Source organism: Palaemon carinicauda, chromosome 27 (assembly GCF_036898095.1).
Source record: "Palaemon carinicauda isolate YSFRI2023 chromosome 27, ASM3689809v2, whole genome shotgun sequence".
Taxonomy (NCBI): Eukaryota; Metazoa; Arthropoda; class Malacostraca; order Decapoda; family Palaemonidae; genus Palaemon; species Palaemon carinicauda.
The window spans coordinates 113,917-137,331 of NC_090751.1; the positions used below are offsets into that span (position 1 = coordinate 113,917).

Here is a 23,415-nt window from a genome sequence, read left to right on the forward strand (position 1 = left end):
CTCTTAATATTTCGACAACCATCAACATTATTTAAATTGGCTTCAATAGTAAATGTCAACAAATAAGAGGTGTTTTAGATTGCCTTTCAAATGCACAAATTTGGCACATCTTAAGGAGATTATACAGTGAAATGATTTTACTAATACTAGATGTATTTATGATTTTAATAATACTAGATGTATTTAGAATTATAAGTTTACTATCTAACAATGATCAAGTAAAAGACAATATTACTCCTTACCTTTTCTTGTCGCTATCAGACTCGGTGTAAAAGTAAAAGTGTCTAAACTTGGGCTCTGGAGGCAGGAGTTCAAAGGCGTGTTTCTTCCCACCAATGCTTGTGCTCTGGACCCTGTACCCATGAAGGTGAACCACACCTGCAAAAGGGAATATACTTAAGCATAATGCTGACCAACAACAAGGGGTGCCACTTGAAACATAGGAATGCATATACAGTACATTACATATGACACAAAATTAATACTTGGGACTCGATATCATGAGTTATAATCATTAATATATTTAATTAATACTGTACTGCATGTGGTTACACTTATTTTTTTTCTTTAAATCTAGTGGGATCACTTAATTGAAAGTCAAGGGGAAGGAATTGTAGGCATTATTGTTTTAAGAGAATACAGCGATCAAGAACTACCTTGAAAGAACTTATTGAGTGTGGTCTTGTAAATTCAGTACAGTATTGTAATTGAAAAATATACATATTTATATGTTTAACTAATGAAACTCCAATATTAGCAGTTACAACGTCACAAACCATTAACATTTTATATTGATATACCTTTATGAAAGCTTGCATGGTTGGCCATTGAAACCTGGCAAAAGAGTACCTAAACTAGTGGCATATGAGAGAGAGGTTAAGACACCACCTATTAATTGGACTGTCAGCATTTATTTTTTTGTCAGCCATACTGTAAGAAAAAATGTCTTGAGCTTTGCTATTACTGGGCTGCTTGAGCATTGAGAGGGTGGAAGTGTTGGATGTTTTAGACTTAACGGGATTCCTTATGATATTGTTTTACAAGAATTTGAATACTGTCAGAGAGTCTTGCTGTAAGAAATAATTAGCAAACATGATCTGGGAATGAATGTGTTGGTTCTCGTATGTCACCATTGTACACTGATCTTTCTGTCTCTTTTATGCTGAGGGCAGAATTCTGTCCAAGTTTTTTCGCCAAGTGCCAGAAGTATTGTTGGAGGATGACCAATATTTCCGAGGTGCTACTGTTACACTCAAATGATAACACCATATTTGAGAGAGAGAGAGAGAGAGAGAGAGAGAGAGAGAGAGAGAGAGAGAGAGAGAGAGAGAGAGAGAGAGAGAGAGAGATATTGGGCACAACTCTTAATAAGTAATAGCCCATGCATTTGCTTATTGTTGCCTACCAAATTTTCTAAAGCAAGAAGATGCCTTTTTCTGTCTTGCTCACATATCTTAGGAATATAAAAGGAAGATTTCCTGTTTCCTAAGACTGCAGTTGATCTTGTTTTAATATAATTGATGCTGTATGTATAGGGATTTCCACATAACCGGTCTCCTCCTTCTGGTGGTGCTATTACCTTACACAATACCATTACAAAGATGGTTGTTCTGTGTATGATAATGTCCCAGACAGTCTAGGATTGTACACGGTTAGTTGCCATCCAGCATAGGATTCATAGCATTTACAGCTGATCCCTGAGATTGGTCTGCAAGCCCAGCGTGCTTGGTTCTGTTTTGCATCAGAACGCAAATGCTAGGAGTGAGTAGGGTGTACAGTAGATCCTTTTTATTCCTTCTGATTAAGACTCGCCCATGGTGCTCAATTCAGGACTTGAACAGGGGGGTCATTAAAAGCTTTTAAAGGCCAATTAAAATAAACCTATGAAGGTTAGGCCAAAATCATTCATAGATGTAAGATTCTAACAACTTGGAAGTGATGCAACATGTTAGATTTTCACTATTGCTGACTGCCTCAATGTGGTGAAGGAGTGCCTCAAAGATTTATAACTCCAATCATCAAATGCCAATTGGAAACTTTTAGCTGGTATGCAAAAGAATTTGCTAGATTTGTTCCTGATAAACCCTTCAATGAGACTGATTACAATCCTAGCTCGCATGAAAAATTTGGCATATTATTTCTCTTCAAGATACCAATGAGTTCAGCACCCTTGGGATACCAATAATTTCTACACTTTTTCACATTTAGTTCAGTCCACTAAGTGAACTAGCATTCTGGTTGTAGGATGACTTTGGTAGTTCCTTGCCGACTTGTGTTAAGTTGCACCCTAGTTTGATGAGAAAGTGCAAAGTGAAATACCCTAGGACCTACACTGCTTTGGTAGTAGTTTGGTGACACTGGCACGATCTTCTTGGCTGGAGATTATCAAGCAAATTTAGAGAGGGAGAGAGAGGATATATTGTCTGAATGTGTGATCATCCTCTCTCATGTCTGGAAGGATTGGGTAGATACTTCTAAAGTTGGAAGGATATGGTACATCCTTCTAAACAAAACTTGTCTGTTAAACAAATACTGCTTAATCATGTGGTTTACCTGCAACTGGTGTCTGGTCCAACATACTAAAGAATGACCTGCTACACCCCAAAAGAGGGGGAAGAAGGAAGAGACAAAAGTCCATTCAATCGTACCACTAGCTCTCGACTTGTGTTGTGAAAGCTATCTTAGGCAAGATGTTTTTGATCCCATTAAGGAGCCAAGTTCTCTCAACAAATACCAAAAGGCCAAGGGTAAAGGTATCCAGAAACCTGTGGATACAATCCTAGTAGACCTGCACCAAAGACAGGTTTCTCCTGAGAGCTAAGGTAGGTGCAATATCTCTGACTTTGCATGCTCAAATCCAGGATTGTTCTTCTGTCTCATTGCTTGCTGGGAAGCACATCTGAACCCACAAAGACATACGGAAAGAGCATTTTTGGATCTTTTTTTTTTTCCTTCCCATGATATAAGGAAATGTCATAGTGTCTTCACAAGATAGAGAGGCAAATCTTCCTGATCCCCACAAGTCACTTCTTGTAGAGAAGAGAAAGGAGGACTCAAACCTGTGAACAGTTGAGGCTTGGAGTCCTCCATCCATCCTTCAGATTAATTTGGGATACAGGGACAGTCACGTTGCTTGCCTACCCGTTTTGTGGATTAGATCTTTATCTGCCATTCATGCAGGCCTGCTTGAGATACCAGACAGCTCGGGACTCTAAAAACATTCCAATCTGCTATTCGAGTTCCTGAGAAGGGCAAGACTGTTTCAAGCTCCTCATGAGATGATAATTGTCCCACAAAGAGGAAAAGTCTTAGCCCTAGTCTGAAAACCTGGTTCAAGGTTGAGCAATAGCCTTTCACCATAGAGACAGGATCTTCCCCCAACAAAGGTAGAAGAGAAAATCAGCTGATCTGGATACTATTTGTTGTTGTAAGCCATCTGTTAATCAGATAAAAGGATGGGAAGGTGTCCTTGAATGCTGCCAACAGTATGGAACTGGAGAGCTAAATGCTGGAAGTTTCTTTTTAAACTGAATCACCAGTAGGTCAATCGATGGCGATTCCTAAAGAGCAAGAAACCTTGCTGGCAGGCCAGGATATAGGGATCACTTCGGACTTTACATAGTTTCCCTGACGACCGAGTGAGTCTGCTTGCACATTCCTCATCTGAATAAGTATCGCTGACAGCTCTACCGCTTTGTCAACTGTCCAAGTGTGTACATGCTTTTCCAACTCATAATGGGCCTGTGAGATGGTGCTCCCTCATTGATATATCATAAGCCATGAATGGTAGAGTGGTTAATGGAAGATAAGACTTTTCTCTCTCTCTAGCATAAGATTTACGCTTAGAAAATATCTGGTGTACCTGTAAATAATTAGCGAGTTCATCGGAAGACTCTACTAAGGATTCAGACAGATGCTTTTTGGGAAAATATAAATTACTTAATTTGTAATATTTCACCCTATCGTAGGTACAAGGTTATTGTCATGCATTCACATTGCTGATAAAGAAAAACATAATATCAGGTGTGCTTGTGTGAAGCACTTTCTCACCCAGACAAAAGAAATGCGTCAGGAAGCAAATCTAGTACTTTACAGTGGTAAAACGTTCACCTAGCTTTCACATGGCAGTAGATTGGTCCCACTCTGGGACTACGAGTTTAAACAGTTAACTTCAATACCGTAGTTATTTTGAAAGATTTATACATAGAGGCATTTCCTGAACAAGCGCTGGGGTGTACATTACATTCTCTCTGCCTCAGGAAGATAGTTAGTCAGCCAATGGGGTTTAAATAGGGGGGGGGGGGGGGAGGAACAAGATCTCTACCCTTCCAATTTCTTTTATAACAAGTATTCTTTAAAGACTGATTGGTAGGAGTAAGAAACTACAAAAGCTTGAACGCGATTTTTTTTCTCCTCAACAGTCCAAGACTGTGATTATGCTCTCTTTGCTAAGCGAACATAGGAATGATACCCCAAGGCAAGCAGCTTGGGGACGTTACCACTCATATGCTCGTTACCGCTAATCTGTTTATTGTTTTCTCACCTCTTACAGTAGTTGCATCTCTCTAGTTTGCTCTCCCATTAGAGCTATACTAGATATACTACTAGGGGTATACACATTATTAAAATGTGGTGTGATATGAGTGCATGATCGCAAGTTGCTGTCTAATTTCTCAAGTGGTTGCTTGTAATTGATAGCGCACCCTCCCATCTGTTTATTCTGTCTCATACTTTTCAACTACAATCCCTTGGTCCAGACTGTTAGATTGCTCTTCTAGGGGAGTAACACTCCTAACCCTCTATTGTGTTTTTACAAAACACTAACAGATACTGGTCAAGAAGGGCCAGTCATCAGCCATGAGAGTCAACGTCAATACCACATTGAGAACACTGCTTCTCCTCTAATCAGCAAAGCTAAGCAATGTTGAGGGGGTCATTACTTTGATGGGTGACCTACTGGAAATACCAGCCACTATTGACAAATACATAAGAAAATTGTAATAACACATTAACGCCTAGCATGCCCACTGGGCAAGGATGGCATGCAAAATCCTTTAGTGTTTAATAATTTTTGTCTCGCTAGGAGAGGGATTCCTCCTTCAATGCAATCTGTGGGAACAAGGAGCTTGGGACATGTTCATGCTCCATTCAGGATTCCTCCCATACACCAACTCGCCTCCCTCTAACTTGCCAACATTAGCCTACTGCCAGAAACTGTCAAAGGTTTTAGCCTCCAAGCAGAGGGAGAGATCATGCAGCAGATAAGAAGCTCTCTGGAGCTCACTCATGTACCTTCGCATTTGCACAAATATGCTCACCTTCTTTCACCAGCATGTCAGCTTTCTTCCTTTTTATCAGAAGATACAATATTGAGTAATATTAGCCAATATATTAAGCTACCATCTTTTACGCAAAGATCGGTAAAGGACATAGCCTTGAGAGCAGAGGTTCAGATGATGTTAGAATAAATTTTTTCATGTTACGAAGTATAGCGAAAAATAATTGCCCAAAAGACATGTAAGTAGATGTTAGTGTCTTGTTACTTCAGTATGGGGTAAAATGTATTTGATGTTTTGAAGAGGTTTTATCAAGTGGTCCCTTTCTAGCACACACTAGCCTGTTTAAGTCAAATTTATTATTATTACATTGCTAAATAAGAATGTTCTGCCACTCAAATTTAGTCTACTCGGCATTATTGCTGTGGATACACAGGTTTCTATAGTTTTTCAAAACTTTAAAAGATTTAAAAAGTTTAAACAGTTAAAATATATGGTTTTATCTGAGTGGCAAAGGAGGCTTATATTAATTTGAATGAGTTTATTGTTAATTTTGTTTTATATATGCAATGTTACATCAAAACTACTGCATTTGTAGGAGTTCTTGGAATATGCAATGTTATATCTATACTTCTTTGTAAAAGTATGATTTATTTGAAAAATAAACTTGGTGTCGACCTGAACGGTAGGCTGTAATGCAATTTAATGTTTTATTATGTTTATACATGTAAAAACTGCCTAGTGAATTGTGGACAAGCGCTCTACATGGGGCCTGCAACAGGTCCCCAGGCTTCTTCATACAACTCTTTCTGGTCGAGAAGGTATCTGGAGGTTCGAGACTGGTCATAGACCTCTTTGTCTTGAACTGGTTTGTATGTCAGACAAGCAATCAGACCACTAGACTTCATGATACAGTATGTGGACCAACCATATATTGTAGTTGAGAGAGCAACATCTTCTGAAGCGTGCACGGGCCTACCGCCTGTTGTGAGGGATAACACTACGGTTCTCTATCAGCACTCGCTTTCAGCTCGGGCTCCTCGGGCTCCCTTTGGCTTCCACTCACTACCTGATAGCTGTGTCAACGTACCTTATGAGGTAGAACTTGCGGACAGTGTTCATGCACCTGTAGCCCAAGCTCTTTTCTTGTGCACCTGTAGCCAAAGCTCTCTTTTTTTTTGTGCACCTGTATCAAGGCACAAGCTCTTTTCTCGTGCACCTGTAGCCAAAGCTCTCTTTTCCCGAGTACATGTAGCCCAAGCACTCTTTTCTCGTGCTCCTGTATCAAGGCACACACCACTTGCAAACCTGCAGAGCTCGCTCTCTTACGAGAGAAGTAACTGTTCCAACAAGTTATGAGAGCTGCTTAGTGCTAAGTAAGCATGCTTGTCCTACGCGAGGGTCCAGTTTTTCAAAGACTGAAGACCATTTCTGCGATACATTCATTCAGGAGAGGGTTTTCCTTTACAAGCACCACAAATGCGCTCTCCATTGGATACCTAGAAAAATTTTGAGGTTGTGATTCCATTTTTGGAGCAAAGATCTTTGCAGGCTCTGCGTGGGCAAAGACTGCTAGGACAATTGGCATTTCTAGAATGCCTAGTTCCGAGCAGCTGCCTTCGCATGCGAACCTTAAAAATAAAAATTGAAAGCCCATTGATTGTAGAACAAGGATCCTCCAGAAGTTATGATTCTGTTAGAAGAGGAGTAGAGACAAGTTCTGAATTGGTGGCTTTCCAAAACCAACCTCCTCAGGCATTAACTTGCTGTACCTCCCTCCGGAACTTGAGCTGTTCATGGAGGATTCAAAGGAAGAGTAGGGAGCCCACCTGCTCTGACATGTGGTGTTAGGATGGTGGCCCGATTTAGATCGACAGTGCCATATTAACTAGTTAAAATCTAAAAGCAACCTTTCTAGCCCTCCAATATTTTCAACCATTCCAATCAGACCACTTTATTGTATTGATGAGCAACATCATGACCATAATGGGAAATCTAAACAAACAAGGAGGCACCAATTCAGAGCAGCTCTGCCTTATAGCTATACAAATCCTGCAAACCCCGTTGAGATACTACCGCTAGAGAGTTATTGGGTCCTTTGACTGGCTAGACAGTACTACATTGGATCCTTCTTTCTGGTTACGGCTCATTTTCCTTTTGCCTACACATACATCGAATAGTCTAGTGTATTCTTTATATATTCTCCTCTGTCTTCATACACCTGACAACACTGAGATTACCAAAAAATTCTTCCTTGCTTAAGGGGTTAAATATTGCAAATTGTTCAGTGGCCACTTTCCTCTTACTAAGGGTAGAAGACTCTTTAGCTATGGTAAGCAGCTCTTCTAGGAAAAGGACGCTCGAAAATCAAACCATTGTTATCTGGTCTTGGATAGTGCCTTAGCCTCTGTACCATGATCTTTCACTGTCTTGGGGTAGAGTTCTCTAGTTTGAGGGTACACTCGGGCACACTATTTTATCTTATTTCTCTTCCTCTTGTTTTTTTTTTTTTAATTTTTATAATTCATATATGTAATATTCATTTTAATGTTGTTACTGTTCTTAAAATATTTTATTTCAATCTTTAATTAATTTTCTTGTAGTTTTCCTTATTTCCTTTCCTCACTGGGCTATTTTCCCAGCTGGAGCCCTCGGGCTTATAGCATGTTGCTTTTCCAATTAGGGTTTTAGCTTAAAAAGTAATAATAATAACTGTAAGAAGAACAAAGCAATCGACCTGTCAGCCCACTTCATTCAGGGCAAGATCATCATCCTGGCTAACAAAATGAGCAGGAAGACTCAGATAGTTGGTTCTGAGTGGTTTTAAATCCTTGGATAGGGAACACGATACTGACCTTATGGGGTTTGACAGTGATAGACCTTTTTAAAACATCCCTCAACCAGAAACTTCTCCAGTTCTAGATCCCAAAGTGACATTCCAGGCTGCCTTCCTACATCAATTGGAACAATCAAGATGTCTAGGCCTTTCCTTCACTTTGCCCGTTAAGGAAAGCGCACAACAGAGTCAGATCAACTCACAACCTAAATATGACTCTCATTGCTCTGCTGTGGCCGCAAGTAGAGTGGTACCCGGACCTTCCCCAACCTGTTATGACAATCACACGGCCAGATCTTCCACAATTCAGTGGAGTCCCTACATCTTAACAATTGGAGATTATCTTTCGTCTTCTCAGATACAGCATTTTTGCAGAAATTTCCGAAATAGATGTCTGATACCTCAGGAAGTCATCTTCCTCAATCGATCAAGCAAAGTGGGCCATTTGCTGTGGTTGGTGTGCAAGGGGCCATTACCTACTCAGGGCTACTATACCCCTGATAGCCTAATTTTTACTTTATCTGAGAGGAAAAACTCTGTTCAGTGTCAGCGGTCAAGGGCTATTGCTACTTCAGCTACGTCTTCATGCTGAAAGTAGTCAATATTTCATCTTTGGTAGAGCTGTCTATGCTCATACAAAGCTTTGAACAGGCTGGCCCACATTTGTAAGTGAGACTACTTCCCTGGATCATGAACAACTACTCACCTCTTTGAAATAAGCCAAGTACAAGCCATTGAACTTGGTTATGGACCAAAGCCTTATCTTTAAAATGGTCTTGTGCAATCTTGCCTCAGCTAAGAGGGTCTGCGATCTTCATGGTCTCTCCTACAACATGAATAATTCTGATTGGCGCCTATTGTGTTCACCGAGGGTGCTAAAGCTTTATCTTAAGTGCACAAGTGGAGTTCATCCCCCCAAAAAACATCTCTTTGGCAGCAGTGGGACAGTAAAGAAAAGAACAAGATGAGTAAGAACACTATCTGCATAGATCGGAGAGGTCATGGACCGTGTTGTCAATCGTTCACCTTCCTCCCAAAGCGGGACACAACCTAAGACTCATAACCTCAAGCGTGTAAGCACACCCATGGCTCTCAAAAGAATTTCTCTGTGACGCAGGTACTATAAGCAGAAGTTTGGAAACATCTGAAAACCTTTCATGGTCCACTACCTGCAGACTTGATCCAGAGGTCACTAGATACGTTCCCCCTAGGACCTGCTGTAGCTACACAGCAATTGGTTTGACTACCTTAGCTCAGCTCCTTTCACAGGGTCATTAGCAGATGATAGAGAATAAAGATCACGAGTTAATCTTTCTTTACTTCATCCTCTCTCAAGGTACAGCATTTGACAACCTGTCACCTGGATTCAATCTGTCTTCAGGTAAGCCTCATCTAGCATGTAGCTGTTTTATACTGCACTAGTGCATGCATAAAAGTGTTGGTCCCACACTCCTCATGAAGGAGAGTGCAGAGTATCTAGGTAAACCTTTTGTTTTGCCTTAGACATGGTCACAAAAATTTCTTTATGCTCGCTAATCTCTAGTACACAAGACTTGTTCGCATTGTCATGCCATTTTTTAATGAGGTGTTCAGATTCTCATTCCCTATGCATGATCAAGCTCGAGTGTAGAGATCACAGGTAAAATTGCAGCTTATTGGAAAAGGGACTTCCACTCTCCTGGGGGTGAGTCTCCTACATAGAGCCCTTGGTTTTGTATTTGTGCATGAGCAAATGGCAAATTTGGAAGCGACTTTTTTTTTTCCTAACTACTGTATACAAACCCAAGTGCTTTACACAAATTTACCAGTCTCCAATTAAAGTGGTTTGTCAGTGAGCAAAAGGGGTGGTTGCTTCCTCGCTAAAGTTCTCTAGTCTTGGGTAGTGCCATAGCCTCTGTGCCATGGTCTTCCATTGTCTTGGGTTAGAGTTCTCTTGATTGAGGGTACACTCGGGCACACTATTCTATCTTATTTCTCTTCCTCTTGTTTTGTTAGTTTTTATAGTTTATATAGGAGATATCTATTTTAATGTTACTGTTCTTAAGAGTGGGGCTGTGACAGGGATGTGTGATGTCGCCGTGGTTGTTTAACTTGTATGTTGATGGAGTGGTGAGAGAGGGGAATGCTTAAGTGCTTGGACGAGGATTGAAACTGGTAGACGAGAATGACCATGAATGGGAGGTAAATCAGTTGTTGTTTGCGGATGATACTGTACTAGTTGCAGACGCGGAAGAGAAGCTTGGCAGATTAGTGACAGAATTTGGAAGGGTGTGTGAGAGAAGGAAGTTGAAAGTTAATGTGGGTAAGAGTAAGGTTATGAAATGTATGAGAAGGGAAGGTGGTGTGAGGTTGAATGTCATGTTGAATGGAGAGTTACTTGAGGAGGTGGATCAGTTTATGTACTTGGGGTCTGTTGTTGCAGCAAATGGTGGAGTGGAAGCAGATGTACATCAGAGAGTGAATGAAGGATGCAAAGTGTTGGGGGCAGTTAAGGGAGTAGTAAATAATAGAGGGTTGGGCATGAATGTAAAGAGAGTTCTGTATGAGAAAGTGATTGTACCAACTGTGATGTATGGATCGGAGTTGTGGGGAATGAAAGTGACGGAGAGACAGAAATTGAATGTTTTTGAGATGAAGTGTCTAAGGAGTATGGCTGGTGTATCTCGAGAAGATAGGGTTAGGAACGAAGTAGTGAGGGTGAGAACGGGTGTAAAAAATGAGTTAGCAGCTATAGTGGATATGAATGTGTTGAGGTGGTTTGGCCATGTTGAGAGAATGGAAAATGGCTGTCTATTAAAGGAGGTGATGAATGTAAGAGTTGATGGGAGAAGTACAAGAGGAAGGCCAAGGTTTGGGTGGATGGATGGAGTGAAGGAAGCTCTGGGTGATAGGAAGATAGATATGAGAGAGGCAAGAGTGTGTGCTAGAAATAGGAATGAATGGCGAGCGTTTGTGACGCAGTTCCGGCAGGCCCTGCTGCTTCTTCCGGTGCCTTGGTTGACCGCAGAGGTAGCAGCAGTAGGGGATTTAGTGTTATGAAGCTTCATCTGTGGTGGATAACGGGGGAGGGTGGGCTGTGGCACCCTAGCAGTACCAGCCGAACTCGGTTGAGTCCCTTGTCAGGCTGGGAGGAACGTAGAGAGGAGAGGTCCCCTTTTTTGTTTCACTTGTTTGATGTTGGCTACCCCCCCCAAAATTGGGGGAAATGCCTTGGTATATGTATGTACATTCATAATACTCTCAAATTATGGAAATTTACTGTGGCAGATGAAAAAGTGCACTGTAGAGGTGCCAACTAAGAATTGTTGCTACGATAGGTTGTAAAATAAATTTATTTTTTTCCCCAAAAAACCTGCTTAGCTAATCATAGGGTGCGTCTTACCACTTGCAGCGTTTTGCGACACAGGAAATACGGTAATTATTTATGGTTTAAGCAGGGCTGAGTAAACAAAGCACCGTAAATTTTTTTTCAAAATGCCTTGTACAAAAAGGCAGTGCGGATATCTTTAAAAGTTGGATAAGACATCATACATGAAATTAATATCAACAGATACTGCATATTTAATCAATACATACTGTTGTACAGTACATATAAAACAGAAAAATATAGCATCCTTTACAGTTTCAACACTACAGTATGTACCTATGGGGAACCCTTAGTCTAGGCTACCATATTTTAAACCTTTGACAGAGAGTATGCAAAACTTTATGTAAATAGCAAACATAAACACTATCATGATACAGTTAAGGTAACAAACAGACAAGACAGCAAATTCTACACATCCCTGCCACCCTTCATCATAATCTCTCAGACAATTAGGTATGGATCTTTCAATTTTTCATATTACTAGTAAGTGTAATGAGCTTACCTAATATACTGAATGACTCAGGACTTTAACAGCAAATAATGCTTGGAATACTTACCTATGGCTTGTGTTGCATCCGAGTCGTGATAAAGGTATAGACATGCATCCTTCAAGACACAGTATCTCCTTTTCCATTGGTGCCATCTAGCACCTAGTTTGTGTAGGAACCCAAAACAGTCTGGTGCTACTATTGAGGCAGGAGCTTGCTGAACTTTCTTTGCTGATGTCTCCATTAGTTCATCTCTCTGTAAATGCAAAATGGAGAACAATATAGAAAATCAGGAAAATAAAAAACTTTTATGTGCATATTGTTTCTTGCAATTTAAATTTGGGCAAAGTAATCTTAGTGTTTGAAATTTTAAATATCATTAAAAAAAGACCATCTAGTTAGCTGAAAATCATATTATTTGGCATATTTTTCATAAATAGTCCGATTGGGAGAGACGTAAAAATATTTATGAGGACAATCCAACTAAAGAGAAATGATAAAAATATTACAGTAGCTTTTCTCTGTTTAGCTTCCCGGAAAATAACAGTTAAAATCACCTTGGTTGAGTGACTTCATGGATGGAGGCTTAGCTACTCCCATGAGGTTATACAGCATGTGAGAAAGATTAAAAATCCTTTAGTTATATGAACGTAGGCTTTTATATTGCTAATCCATTTATGCGAGTGGAAGTTTAGAATTCTTGACAGACTGTTGGTATACATTGTGAAAGTCACCGAGTTCTGAAGTGTCTTCCAAAAAAGGGGTGGGTAGGTAAGAAGACCAGAGGAGACAAGTGCCTTCATCAGACGTTACCATTCTCTGAGAAAATGGAACCATTAAAAAATTGAATCTTGGTTTATGCAAGATGACCAATGGAGAAGTACAAGATTAGGTCTAATCTGCTTAACAATATTAAGAGCCAGAGAAAACAAAAGTACATCCTTGCCTCAGGAAACTTCATCGACCTAATGTTAAAGGAGACTTCTTCAACCTAATGTTACAGAAGACTTCATCTACCTATGTTACAGGAGACTATATCCACCTAATGTTACAATAGACTTATCAACCTAATGTTAAATTCTTAATCCAACATTAGCCAGACCAACTGTTGGAAGCAGTTAAAATGCATTTTGATAAAGGAAAGCTTATCTCAGGGCCATTCATCATGATAAATGCAAAGAAGTTTCCCCAAGATGGAACAAAACCTTGTGCCTTCTTGGTTGGGTGCATACGGAACTTTCAGACCTGGCCTAAAATCTTGGTCAGGTCGATAAGGAACTTGAAAGCTGTCATGAAATTAGACATCAGTTGCAAATCAAGGCCTATTGATGTTGCTAACTGGCATGGTAATATCTTAAATAAGCTCATCACCATATATATATCATCTGTATATATGGTCAGTCTGTCGCTTGCTTCTACTATTTATGAGTGACCTTTAAACCTTTAAAGGACCAAATCCAATTTTATTTATTATTCTTCCAATTAGTTTAACAAAAACATTACAACTGTCTCTATTATCAGTTCTGCAACAGTGAAGTTAACTAGAATCTTTAAGTCAATAAAAAGGCAGTAGAGTATAATAATTCATGCTGTTCAGTTTGGCCAGCTAGGAAGTTTTCAGTCGTGGGAAATAACTTTGTACGAAAATAGTAGATTCTTTCTTTTAATGCTATTCTAGACGTAACTTCTAAAATGAAGGCATCCTTGGGTAATAATCCTGATGTTATGATTTTAGATTTCCCTACTCGTATAGATGCACCATTTCTGTATATGCTTCAAAAATTGTCAGTTTGTTTTCCAATGTTGTGATTAAGAGAACATTGAACGTTATCCTCCATAAAAGATGTGTATAATGTTCAGAAACCTGGTTTAATCTGTTCTCCAATAATAGGTTCCACCAAGGATTTTGATAGAATCTTTAAGATTACCAAACAATTCTTCTTCACTCAAGGGGTTAACTGCTACACTATGATTGTTCAGAGGCTACTTTTCTTTTGGTAAGAGTAGAAGAGACTTTAGCTGTGGTAAACAGCTCTTCTAGGAGAAGGATTTTCCAAAATCAAACCATTGTTCTCTGGTCTTGGGCAGTGACATAGCCTTTGTACCATAGTCTTCCACTGTCTTGGGGTAGGGTTCTCTTACTTGAGGGTTCACTCAGGCACACTTTTCGGTCTTATCTCTCTTCCTCTTGTTAAAGTTTTTATAGTTCATATATGAAAGATCTATTTTAATGTTGTTAGTGTTCTTAAAACATTTTATATTCATTACTTCAACTGTAGTTTATTTATTTCCTGTTCTCTCTGGGTTTTTTCCCTGGTGGAGCCCTAGGGCTTATAGCATCCTGCTTTTCCAACTAGGGTTGTAGCTTAGGTAGCAATAATAATAATAATAATAATAATAATAATAATAATAATAATAATAATAATAATAATAATAATAATAATAATAATAATAATAATTATTATTACCGTATATACTCGTGTAATGTTCGACTTCGTGTAATGTTCGACCCCCCTATTTTGCCTTCAAAATCATGAATTCATCATATACCTCATGTAATGTTCGAGTCTTGATTTTGGCAGTAGGCTAGAGGTCTTTTATTTCCAGCATACCATAATTACCAACAAAGTAAGGGTTATTCCTAAGTGCGACAAACAAATGTATAAAACAAATCGGAACACCTAAATACTAACATCTGTTTACAATAACAATTGAGTATTCAGCATACATTTTCTAGCGAACACTTCAGTTGCAAACAGCCGATTATCATCACCGCCTAATAGTTTTCAAAAACAAGCAAACACTACAAGTAGCAAACAAAATTAGTTCATCGTTTTGAGTAACAAATTACCATTACCGGTAATTTCAGGTAATTACGGTGATTATAATTACCCGTTATGCTAATCATTTTTTTTCCTCAATATATATGAATAAGAATTAACCTATCAAGATGTCTACCAAGAAATATAAAAAATTTACTGCAAAATTCAAGCTTCAAATTATTGCAGCCGTTGTCCGCTGAAACGACAAATAACATTCAAGCCGTAAAAATGTTTGGAGTTACCGAAACTAGCGTTCGAACTTGGAGAAAAAAAATGTGGATTCAATTAAGAAAATTTTTTGTGGTTTATTATTAATATCAATTAATATACAATACCAAGTAAAATAAAATGAGCCTTATTTTTTCATTAACCATATCATGTTATAACATACGCAACCCGACAGTTTGCTAGCTTCATACCTGCTGCGTTATGGTAAAGTCATTACTCGTAGCGGAAAAAAACTATTTATGATGGTTTAGGAAATAAAATCCATGCTAATAATATGTCTGGTGTTAAATGAACATGGTTAGTACTGTATATATAGGCCTAGCCTATGTTTACCTACCAGTAGGTAACCTTATATACGTGTAAGCATAGCCTACGATTACCTACCGGTAGGTAGCATAGCCTAGGGTAATTTTTGCGTAAGCCTAGCATACGTTTACCTACCGGTAGGCCAGAAATTTTTACTTTTTCAAATATATATCTCGTGTAATGTTCGACCCTTACTTTTTTAACTGAAAAATAGGCCTTCAAAAATCGAACATTACACGAGTATATACGGTATTATTATTAGCGCCAGATAAGTTAGGCCTACGTTACCCCTTCACTAAGAGGCAGTGGATCCGACTTCAGTACTATATAAGAAATTTGTCACTATTGGATATACATACTCACTTCATAATAATCTACTCTACATTATCATGTTTCTTTGTTTTACTGCTGATTAAAGAATATATTTTTCAAAAATTTGCTCTATTTTCTAGTATTTCACTCTAAATATGCAAAATATTCTTTCTATTCATTGTGAAGTGATTATAGACTAATTTTTCAGAAATTTGTTTTTATCATTTTCTCTAAAAACTGTAATGGGGAAGCACTGAATTTATGTGTAAATAAACTTTATATTAATTGAAGTGACCATGTTATTCTGCAATATTTCCACAATCAATGGCCATCGAAAGATATAAAACTACAGTACATGTCAGTAATAATAGACTCAACATTATACAGAAATATAATGAAAAAGTCCATTTGTTTCCTTTGACACGAAGTATTCTATAATGTATGATTATAAGGTATACGATAAACAAAAAACTTATTTCTGATGTCAAAAGAAAAAACTGTAGAATTCCTGTTTTGGGCATTTCACAGGATTGGAAATAGGGACTGTGCACGTAAAAACAAAACAAATACTGCGTAGAATGTCAATAAATGGAAATAATGACAGTAAGCTAACTTTTACTCATAAGAACAATGAACAATACAGCAAGCAGTGATAATAATGCTAATCCTACTATCAATCTACCCTTTTAGTCATTCATTCTTGCTTTCTTTATTCCCTAATGATGTCCCGCCCCTTTTTAAATCTTATCTACTAGTGCAAATGTAAGGTTTCACCAAACCATGGCACCTCAGCATCAGATGGCCTTCCATCCTTGGCACCTTGTGGCTCAAGTTTCAAATTTAAAATCCAACTACTCTTTCAAATCTATTGGCAACTGTTTAAGCCTTACTGGACGGTCAAAAGCAGCATGAATAATATATTCAAGACATGATGATATTTTGAAGAAATGATGGTTAAGAAAAAAGGAATATATGAAAAAAAAATTCTTGTGTCAACAACCTGCATTACTGGAGTTTTGTTAGCATTGTGGGTGGGAGTCCGAGGGGGGAACGCTGTCATATTTTACAGAGTTCTTTGTGTGATTTGAACATGTATGCCAACACAGAAATATACTAAAACAGACCTTACCAAATCATAAATAGGGATAAGATTTTGTATAATGATTCTATGGTTTCATTCATATGTTTCAACCCCTAACTGGAACATTGTAAATACAAAGCTGAATTATACCCACATCCAGAACATTTATGGTGAACTCGAGAAATTTTGAAAATTTTTAAATTCCGAAGGTTCCTAAATTATAGAGAAGTAAGGGTGTTGGCATACTTCATCAGTCACTTGTACAGTACTTCAAAAAATACTATTGAAAAATAGACCCATCATTAGTATTGATCTGGCTGACTTTGATTTAGGAAATTCCTAAAAAATGACAACTTATAACAGAGTTTGTATTTTTCCTAACACACAAACCCGAATTCTTTACTATAGGAGATATTCTAGCGCGAGCTGGAAAATACGGCAGAAAAACCTTAACAAGGTAATTAACGACCGGGCAGGTAGTTATCCACCTGTTAGCGGTGGGGGACTGCCAGTCGATAGCTACTGTTTACCTTCAATCGGATTCTAGCTGGGACTATTCAAGGGGCCGTGATGGAGGGAAGATTTGTGTCAAGAATTCGGGTTTGTATATTAGGAAAAATACAAACTCTGTTATAAGTTAGTCATTTGTTCCTACACTGATACAAACCCTCATTCTTCCCTATAGGAGACTTAGTCCTGAGGCTAGGGTGGCCAAGGAGTTCCCTATTCATAGGGAAGATAGTACTCAGACTACTCTCTCTTGAAGAAAAAATCCCCAGTAAATCTTCTTTCTTTGTAGACCCCCATAATCTTAGCACGACTGAAAGTTTGTAGCTTTGTGGAAACAAATGTTTCAGGGTGAAGTGGGTCAGGAACATTCGACTCTAACCCCTTCATACTTGAGATTCCCCCGCCCTTGAGAAGGGGAAACCTCGTGACCACGAGTATAACTTATACCCTGTGAGAGGAATCAGATGAGTTTCATACCTTATTTCCCTTGGCGAGTCCAGCTGAAACTGGCTACAGACTAGGATCCCCAGATGAGAGGGAGAAGAAAACAAAGAAAATAGATGGATGTCCTTAATACCTAGTGTAAGACAGGATCCTCAACCAATGTCTACTGTCCTCTGAAAGGGTGCAAGGAAGCTACAGCACCTGTTGACCTGCCACAATAGGCCCTATAGAAAAGGTGTCTAGAGACCTATGTGTCACGTCACTCAAATAGTGAGTGGTGAATGTAGATTGGTATTTCCAGACCCCAGCTCTTAAGACTTGGGAGACAGAAATTTCTCTTAAACGCCAGTGAGGCAGCCACTCCCCTAACTTGATGGCCTTTGGGTTGTGCTGCCTCTGGGTCTCCGTGAATAGCCCTCGCAATAACTTTCTTGAGCCAGAAAAAGATGCTGTTGCGAGAGGTTCTCTTCTTTACCTTGTTGGTACTAAGGAAGAGATGACGGAGACGTGGTCTGAAAGGTCTGGTGCGCTTCAGGTATTTCCTTGGCACCCTGACTGGGTACAACTGGTCTGTATCCTTTGTTACCTTAGTGAGGCTGGAAAATTGAAATTCTCGAAACCTCTCATCAGCAGTTGAAGGAGTCCGAGTCTTAGCCACAAAGCCTCGTACGAAGTTGAGAGAGACTTCCCCCTATCCCCTAGAACGGGTGACGTCGTGAGACAGTCCATGTAGCTCACTGACCCTTTTAGCCGAAGCCAGAACAACCAGGAAGATGGTCTTAAGGGTCAGAAAGTAGTCTGAGGCCCTATTTAAGGGCTCATAGGGCGGACCATTCAAGGAACATAAGACCAAAGGCACGTCCCAAGGTGGTGTTCTAATCTCAACTGGGGGCAAGATCTCTCAAAACCTCGAATCAACAAGGCGATATCTTCCGAGGCGGAAAGGTCAACCCCTCACAGTCTACAGATGAGGCTCAAGGCTGAGCGATAGCCCTTAATCGCCGAGACTGAGAGGAGCTTTTCCTCCAAGGTACAAAAGGATGTCCGCCACTAAAGGACGAGAGGGATCGAGTGAAGACACGCCTCGCCCTCTACACCAAGCTGCAAACACTCTCCATCTTGCTTGGTAGAGGTTTGGGGAAAGTTGGCGCAGGTGCCTGGGTATGTGCTCAGCCACTCTCTCTAAAAAGCCTATGCGTCTGAGGAGTGACTGGACAGCCTCCAGGCATGAAGCTTCAGCAAGGGAATTCTCACGTGGGGGACACCACTGTGTGGCTGCGTCAGCAGAAGGGGTTCCATAGGAAAAAACCTTGGAACCTGAACCAGAAGGGAAACAAGGTCTGCATACCATTCTCTGCTTGGCCATGTCAGAGCTATTAGGGTTAGATTGCAGTTCCGGGAAGTCCTGAGTTTGTTGATCACCCTTCTCGGCGGGCAAAAGGGTGGAAAAGCGTATGCGTCCAGGTTGTCCCAAGAATGTTGAAGGCCGTCCTGGGGCGCTGCCTGATGATCTGGAACTGGAGAACCGTAGCGGGGAAGCTTCACATTTAGAGAAGTGGCGAACAGGTCTATTGTGGGGAAACTCCACAAAGTTATTACTGCCTTCGCTACTCGAAGATCCAAAGACCATTCGCCACTCAACACTTGGTGATGCCTGCTTAGTTGATCCGCCACGCTGTTTCTCCGACCCGGAATAAACCTGGGTGTGAGAGAAATGTCGTGTCCTTCCGCTCACTGGCAAATCTGTACTGCTAGAAGACAAGAGGTCTCTTGCCAGAGTACCCCCTTGCTTGTTGATATACGAGACGGTCGTGGATTTGTCGCTCATCAGCACCACCTCTAGTCCTTGTAAATCTTCTACAGAGTATTTTAGGCCTTTCCAGGCTGCTAAAAATTCCAGGTGATTTATATGAAGAGTTTGCTATATCTGAGACCAGACTTCGGGCCTAGGTGGGAACCCCAGCCTCGTAGCGAAGTATCTGAAAAGTTTCAACTTCGGATTGGGGCTTTGGAGAGGAATGCCCATCTGGGTATTCTCTCTGGCTGACCACCACTGAAGATCTTGTAGCATAAGAGTTGGAACCTCCACTGGCAAGAATGGGGAATCGTTCTCTTGGGACCAATGGATCTTCAGATGCCACTGGAGATTTCGCATTCTTGATCTTCCACCTGGAACTAGTTTTTCCAGGGAGGAAAGATGGCCCAGAAGACTCTGCCACAAAATGGCTGGAGGAGGCAGTGGAGACAAGAGTTGGGCGATGGATTGTTCCAGTCTCAGAAGTCTGTCTTCTGAAGGGGAGACTCCCTACCTGGGTGTTGATGGACATCCCCGGATAGTTCATGACTTGTTGGAATCAAGCAAGACTTCTCTACATTTACAAGAATCCCCAGATCCTTGCAAAGGTTGAGAAGCCTTCTCAGGTGATCCAGAGCATGTTCTCTGGAGGAGGCCAGGAGTAGCCAATTGCCCAGATACCTTTGCAGGCGTATTGCATGCTTGTGTGCCCAGGAGGAAACTAGTTCAAAAACCCTTGTAAACACCTGTGGGGCGGTTGAGAGGCCGAAGCATAGTACTTTGAACTCGAAGCTTCGACCCTGAACCACAAAGCGCAGGAATTTCCGAGTTGAGCGATGAATTGGTACTTGGAAATATGTCTTTCAAGTCCACAGATGCCATAAAGTCTCCTGGACGCACCGCTTGGATCACGGAGGCTGATGTCTTCATTTTGAATGGAGTCTGCTTCACATCTGATTTAAGGTAGAGAGATCAATAACTGGTCTCCAACCACCCCAGGCTTTTTCTACCAAAAAGAGGTGACTGAAAAACCCCGGGTAGGTGTTGGGGACCTGTTGGATGGCACCCTTTAGAAGCATGCTCTGGATTTCCTGAGCTAGGGCCTGCTGTTTCCCGCGATCCCGAGGGACCTGGGAGAACAAGATCGGAGGAGGAATTAGAGGAGGAGGAAAGCCTATGAAGGGGATGCTGTACCCCCAACGAAGAACTTGATGGTCCATTGCATGTCCCCCCATAGCTTTCCACCTCCTCCACCTCCCCTGCAGGCATCCCCCCTACGCACTGTAAGGGGGGAATCGAGACCCTATTTCTGTCTAGGGGTCATCCCTCTGCCCTTAGCCTTGGGAGGAGCCAACTTTCCTCTGCCCATAGGTTTAGCTACAAAGGAGGGGCGGCTGAGACTCTTGACTGGAAGTGGAGCCGCGATTGTGGCCTTAGGTTGTGGAGTTGGCAGCCTTTTGCATCGCAGTGTCCTGCGTTTCTTTCCTCCAAGTATCTAAGGTAGAGGAAACTGCTTACTTAGGAAAGAAGAGAGGTTGTAGAAGGTCCAAGTTTCTCAAATCTGATCTCTTGGCCTTACTGATGCTCCTATGAAGTCTGGAAACTACTGATTCCCTCCTTTTGAGAGCCCAATTGCCCCAAATGGTCGCTGTTGTAGTGGTTAGGAAGTTCATTGTCTTAGCCCCAGCAGCTAGGACTTCCTGTAGGGACTACAAGGAGTCTTGGTTTCACAGGTCCTCATGACTCGCGAGGTAGCCGACTGTACCAGAACACGTGTCAAACCAAGATAAATCCTCCAGAAGGGACATTGAAGCGGCTTCCATTGCCGAAGCTTTTGTGGCTGAGAAAGAGACTGGAAGAGTAGAGTCTCTCCGAGGAGCAGCCAGGTGTGAGCCTTGATGTGCGGGGATCCAAGGTCAGAGAAGGGTTGGTGTCTCTGACCTTGTAAAAGCACTTTTGCCTCATAAACGGGAATTGCAAAAGTTTATGGGATCCCTGAGACTTCAGGGAACCCGTTTCTCCCAAGACCGCCTGCGAGACCTTCCTCAGACGGCCTGCAGTGTGAACAGACCAGGGAAGTTCAATTCTGGTCTTAGGAGACTGACCCCGCGAGTGTATGACCGGAGACTTGCGAGATCGAGAAGTCGAAGGGCGAGAGCAATCTTTCTCTGAAGATAAGGAGCAAAAACAAAGAGAAGCGTTCTTTCTGACTTTCCTAGAGCGATTGGAGACATTCAAACTAATATGTGAGGGAGAGGATTGAGGTCAGGGCGCGCTTTGCCCTTGGTCGCGCTCCAGGCGCGATTAGATGAAAAATTGTGGGAAGCGCTTCTCTTAAGGGAGAGCTTATTACGCTTTGAAGAGCTCTCTTGTGACAAAGAGCGAGAACATAACGTAGCGCTCTTTTTCTTGAAGCGCTTAGATGATCCCTTGTGAGAGGAAGGCGACAGCGAGGCAGAACAATGACGAGAGGAAGCGCTCTTCTTAGGTTTGCGACGAGAGTGCTTCTAGTCTCGAGGCGAGACGTCTCATGAAGAGAAGGCAAGGAAGAGCGAGAACGATGATGTCTCTTCTTATATCGCCTGTCTCTCCGGCGAGAACGTGTAAGGCAAAGGAGAGCGAGCTCTCCTTTTCCTCTTCTCTCTCTCCCTCCTAGCCTCCGAAGAGGGCGAGGACAATGACGAGGAGGAGGTACTGCGATGTTTTGAAGAAGCGCAAACAGTGTGAGAAGTAGGCTCCGCAGGAGCTGAAGTTACTACATCCACTGAAACTTCAGCGGGTGCCGACTGAGTTGACGGGAGGTAGGTGAGGTCCAGAACTCCCGAGGGTTCCAACCAGAAGGGACCTGAGGCACAACCTTGCCCACGAGGAACTGGTTCCAAACTTCCTCTGAAGGAGAACCAGGAAGTCTAAGGGAAGGCCATACCGCTCGTACATGATCTGGAATGGAAGCGGTAACGGAGTCATTCACGGTGGCGGAAAACATTGCCCCACTAGAGGCGGCAACAGGATCCGCCTGACCAAGAGGAATGGGGGTTAAATCAATGGTGCCACTTTTCCTTGACTTCCCCCCGGAGAAGGGAGGCAAGGAAGAGTCTGAAGGGAGAGAACGAGAGGCCGAAGAAGAGGCCCGAGACTCCTTACCTTACAAAAGCTAACCTGGAGGTAACGAGTCATTCCTGGATTTCTTCTTCCTCCTCTTCTCAAACTTCTCCCACTGAGAGGGCGACCACTCACTACATACTTGGCAGGGGGAGCCTTCAGAACACCTATGACCTCTGCACCCAGGGCATAGGGAATGAGGATTCACCTCCGGTGGCGACATAAAGGTGCCACAGGATTTCAAGGGCACCCAGGGACACTTCCTCATAATAGAGGGCATCACATCTAACAAAGAAAAAGAATTAATCAAAAACACAAAAAAGAAAGGCTAGTCTGCCAGTCAAAGAAAAGCAGGAGCAGTGGTGTTACCACTGCGACAGCTAGAATTCAATTGACCGGCGGTCCCCCACTGCTAACAGGTGGATAACTACCTGCCCGGTCGTTAAAGACCTTGTTAAGGATTTTCTGCCGTATTTTCCAGTTCGCGCTAGAATATCTCCTATAGTAAAGAATGAGGGTTTGTATCAGTGTAGGAACAAATTGAAATAATCATTGGCATTGATCTGGCTGGCTTTGATTTAGGAAATTCCCAAAAATGTGCTCTTTAAAGCACTCACTATAGCATTTAGCAGCATCAACATTGGCCGACCCACTTTCACAAGTAACTTCCTATGGTCGTCATCATCCTACCTTACCGTGCCAATGTTGAACCCACAAGAGGGCATTGACGTTTCTCTCTCTGACGTCTTGATTTGAGGAATGAAGGCCCAATGGGTACCATTGTAGGAAGTGTTCCATTAATTGTGCTGTTGCCTCACATAGGCATTCATGGTTAGTGGATAATCCCC

At 41.4% G+C, this 23,415-nt stretch overlaps 1 protein-coding gene across 1 annotated transcript in view; it reads right to left on the bottom strand.

The window, feature by feature from the left end:
* Nucleotides 1-238: 238 nt before the first annotated feature.
* The window catches only part of LOC137620454 (microtubule-associated protein futsch-like), a 150,973-nt gene continuing 127,796 nt past the window's right edge, over nt 239-23,415 (bottom strand). Inside the window, exons 15-16 of the mRNA XM_068350611.1 lie at nt 12,037-12,223; nt 239-378 (exon numbers count right to left, since the gene is read on the bottom strand). Coding sequence (XP_068206712.1) covers nt 239-378; nt 12,037-12,223 — 327 coding nt within the window. The remainder of the gene's footprint in view (nt 379-12,036; nt 12,224-23,415) is intronic.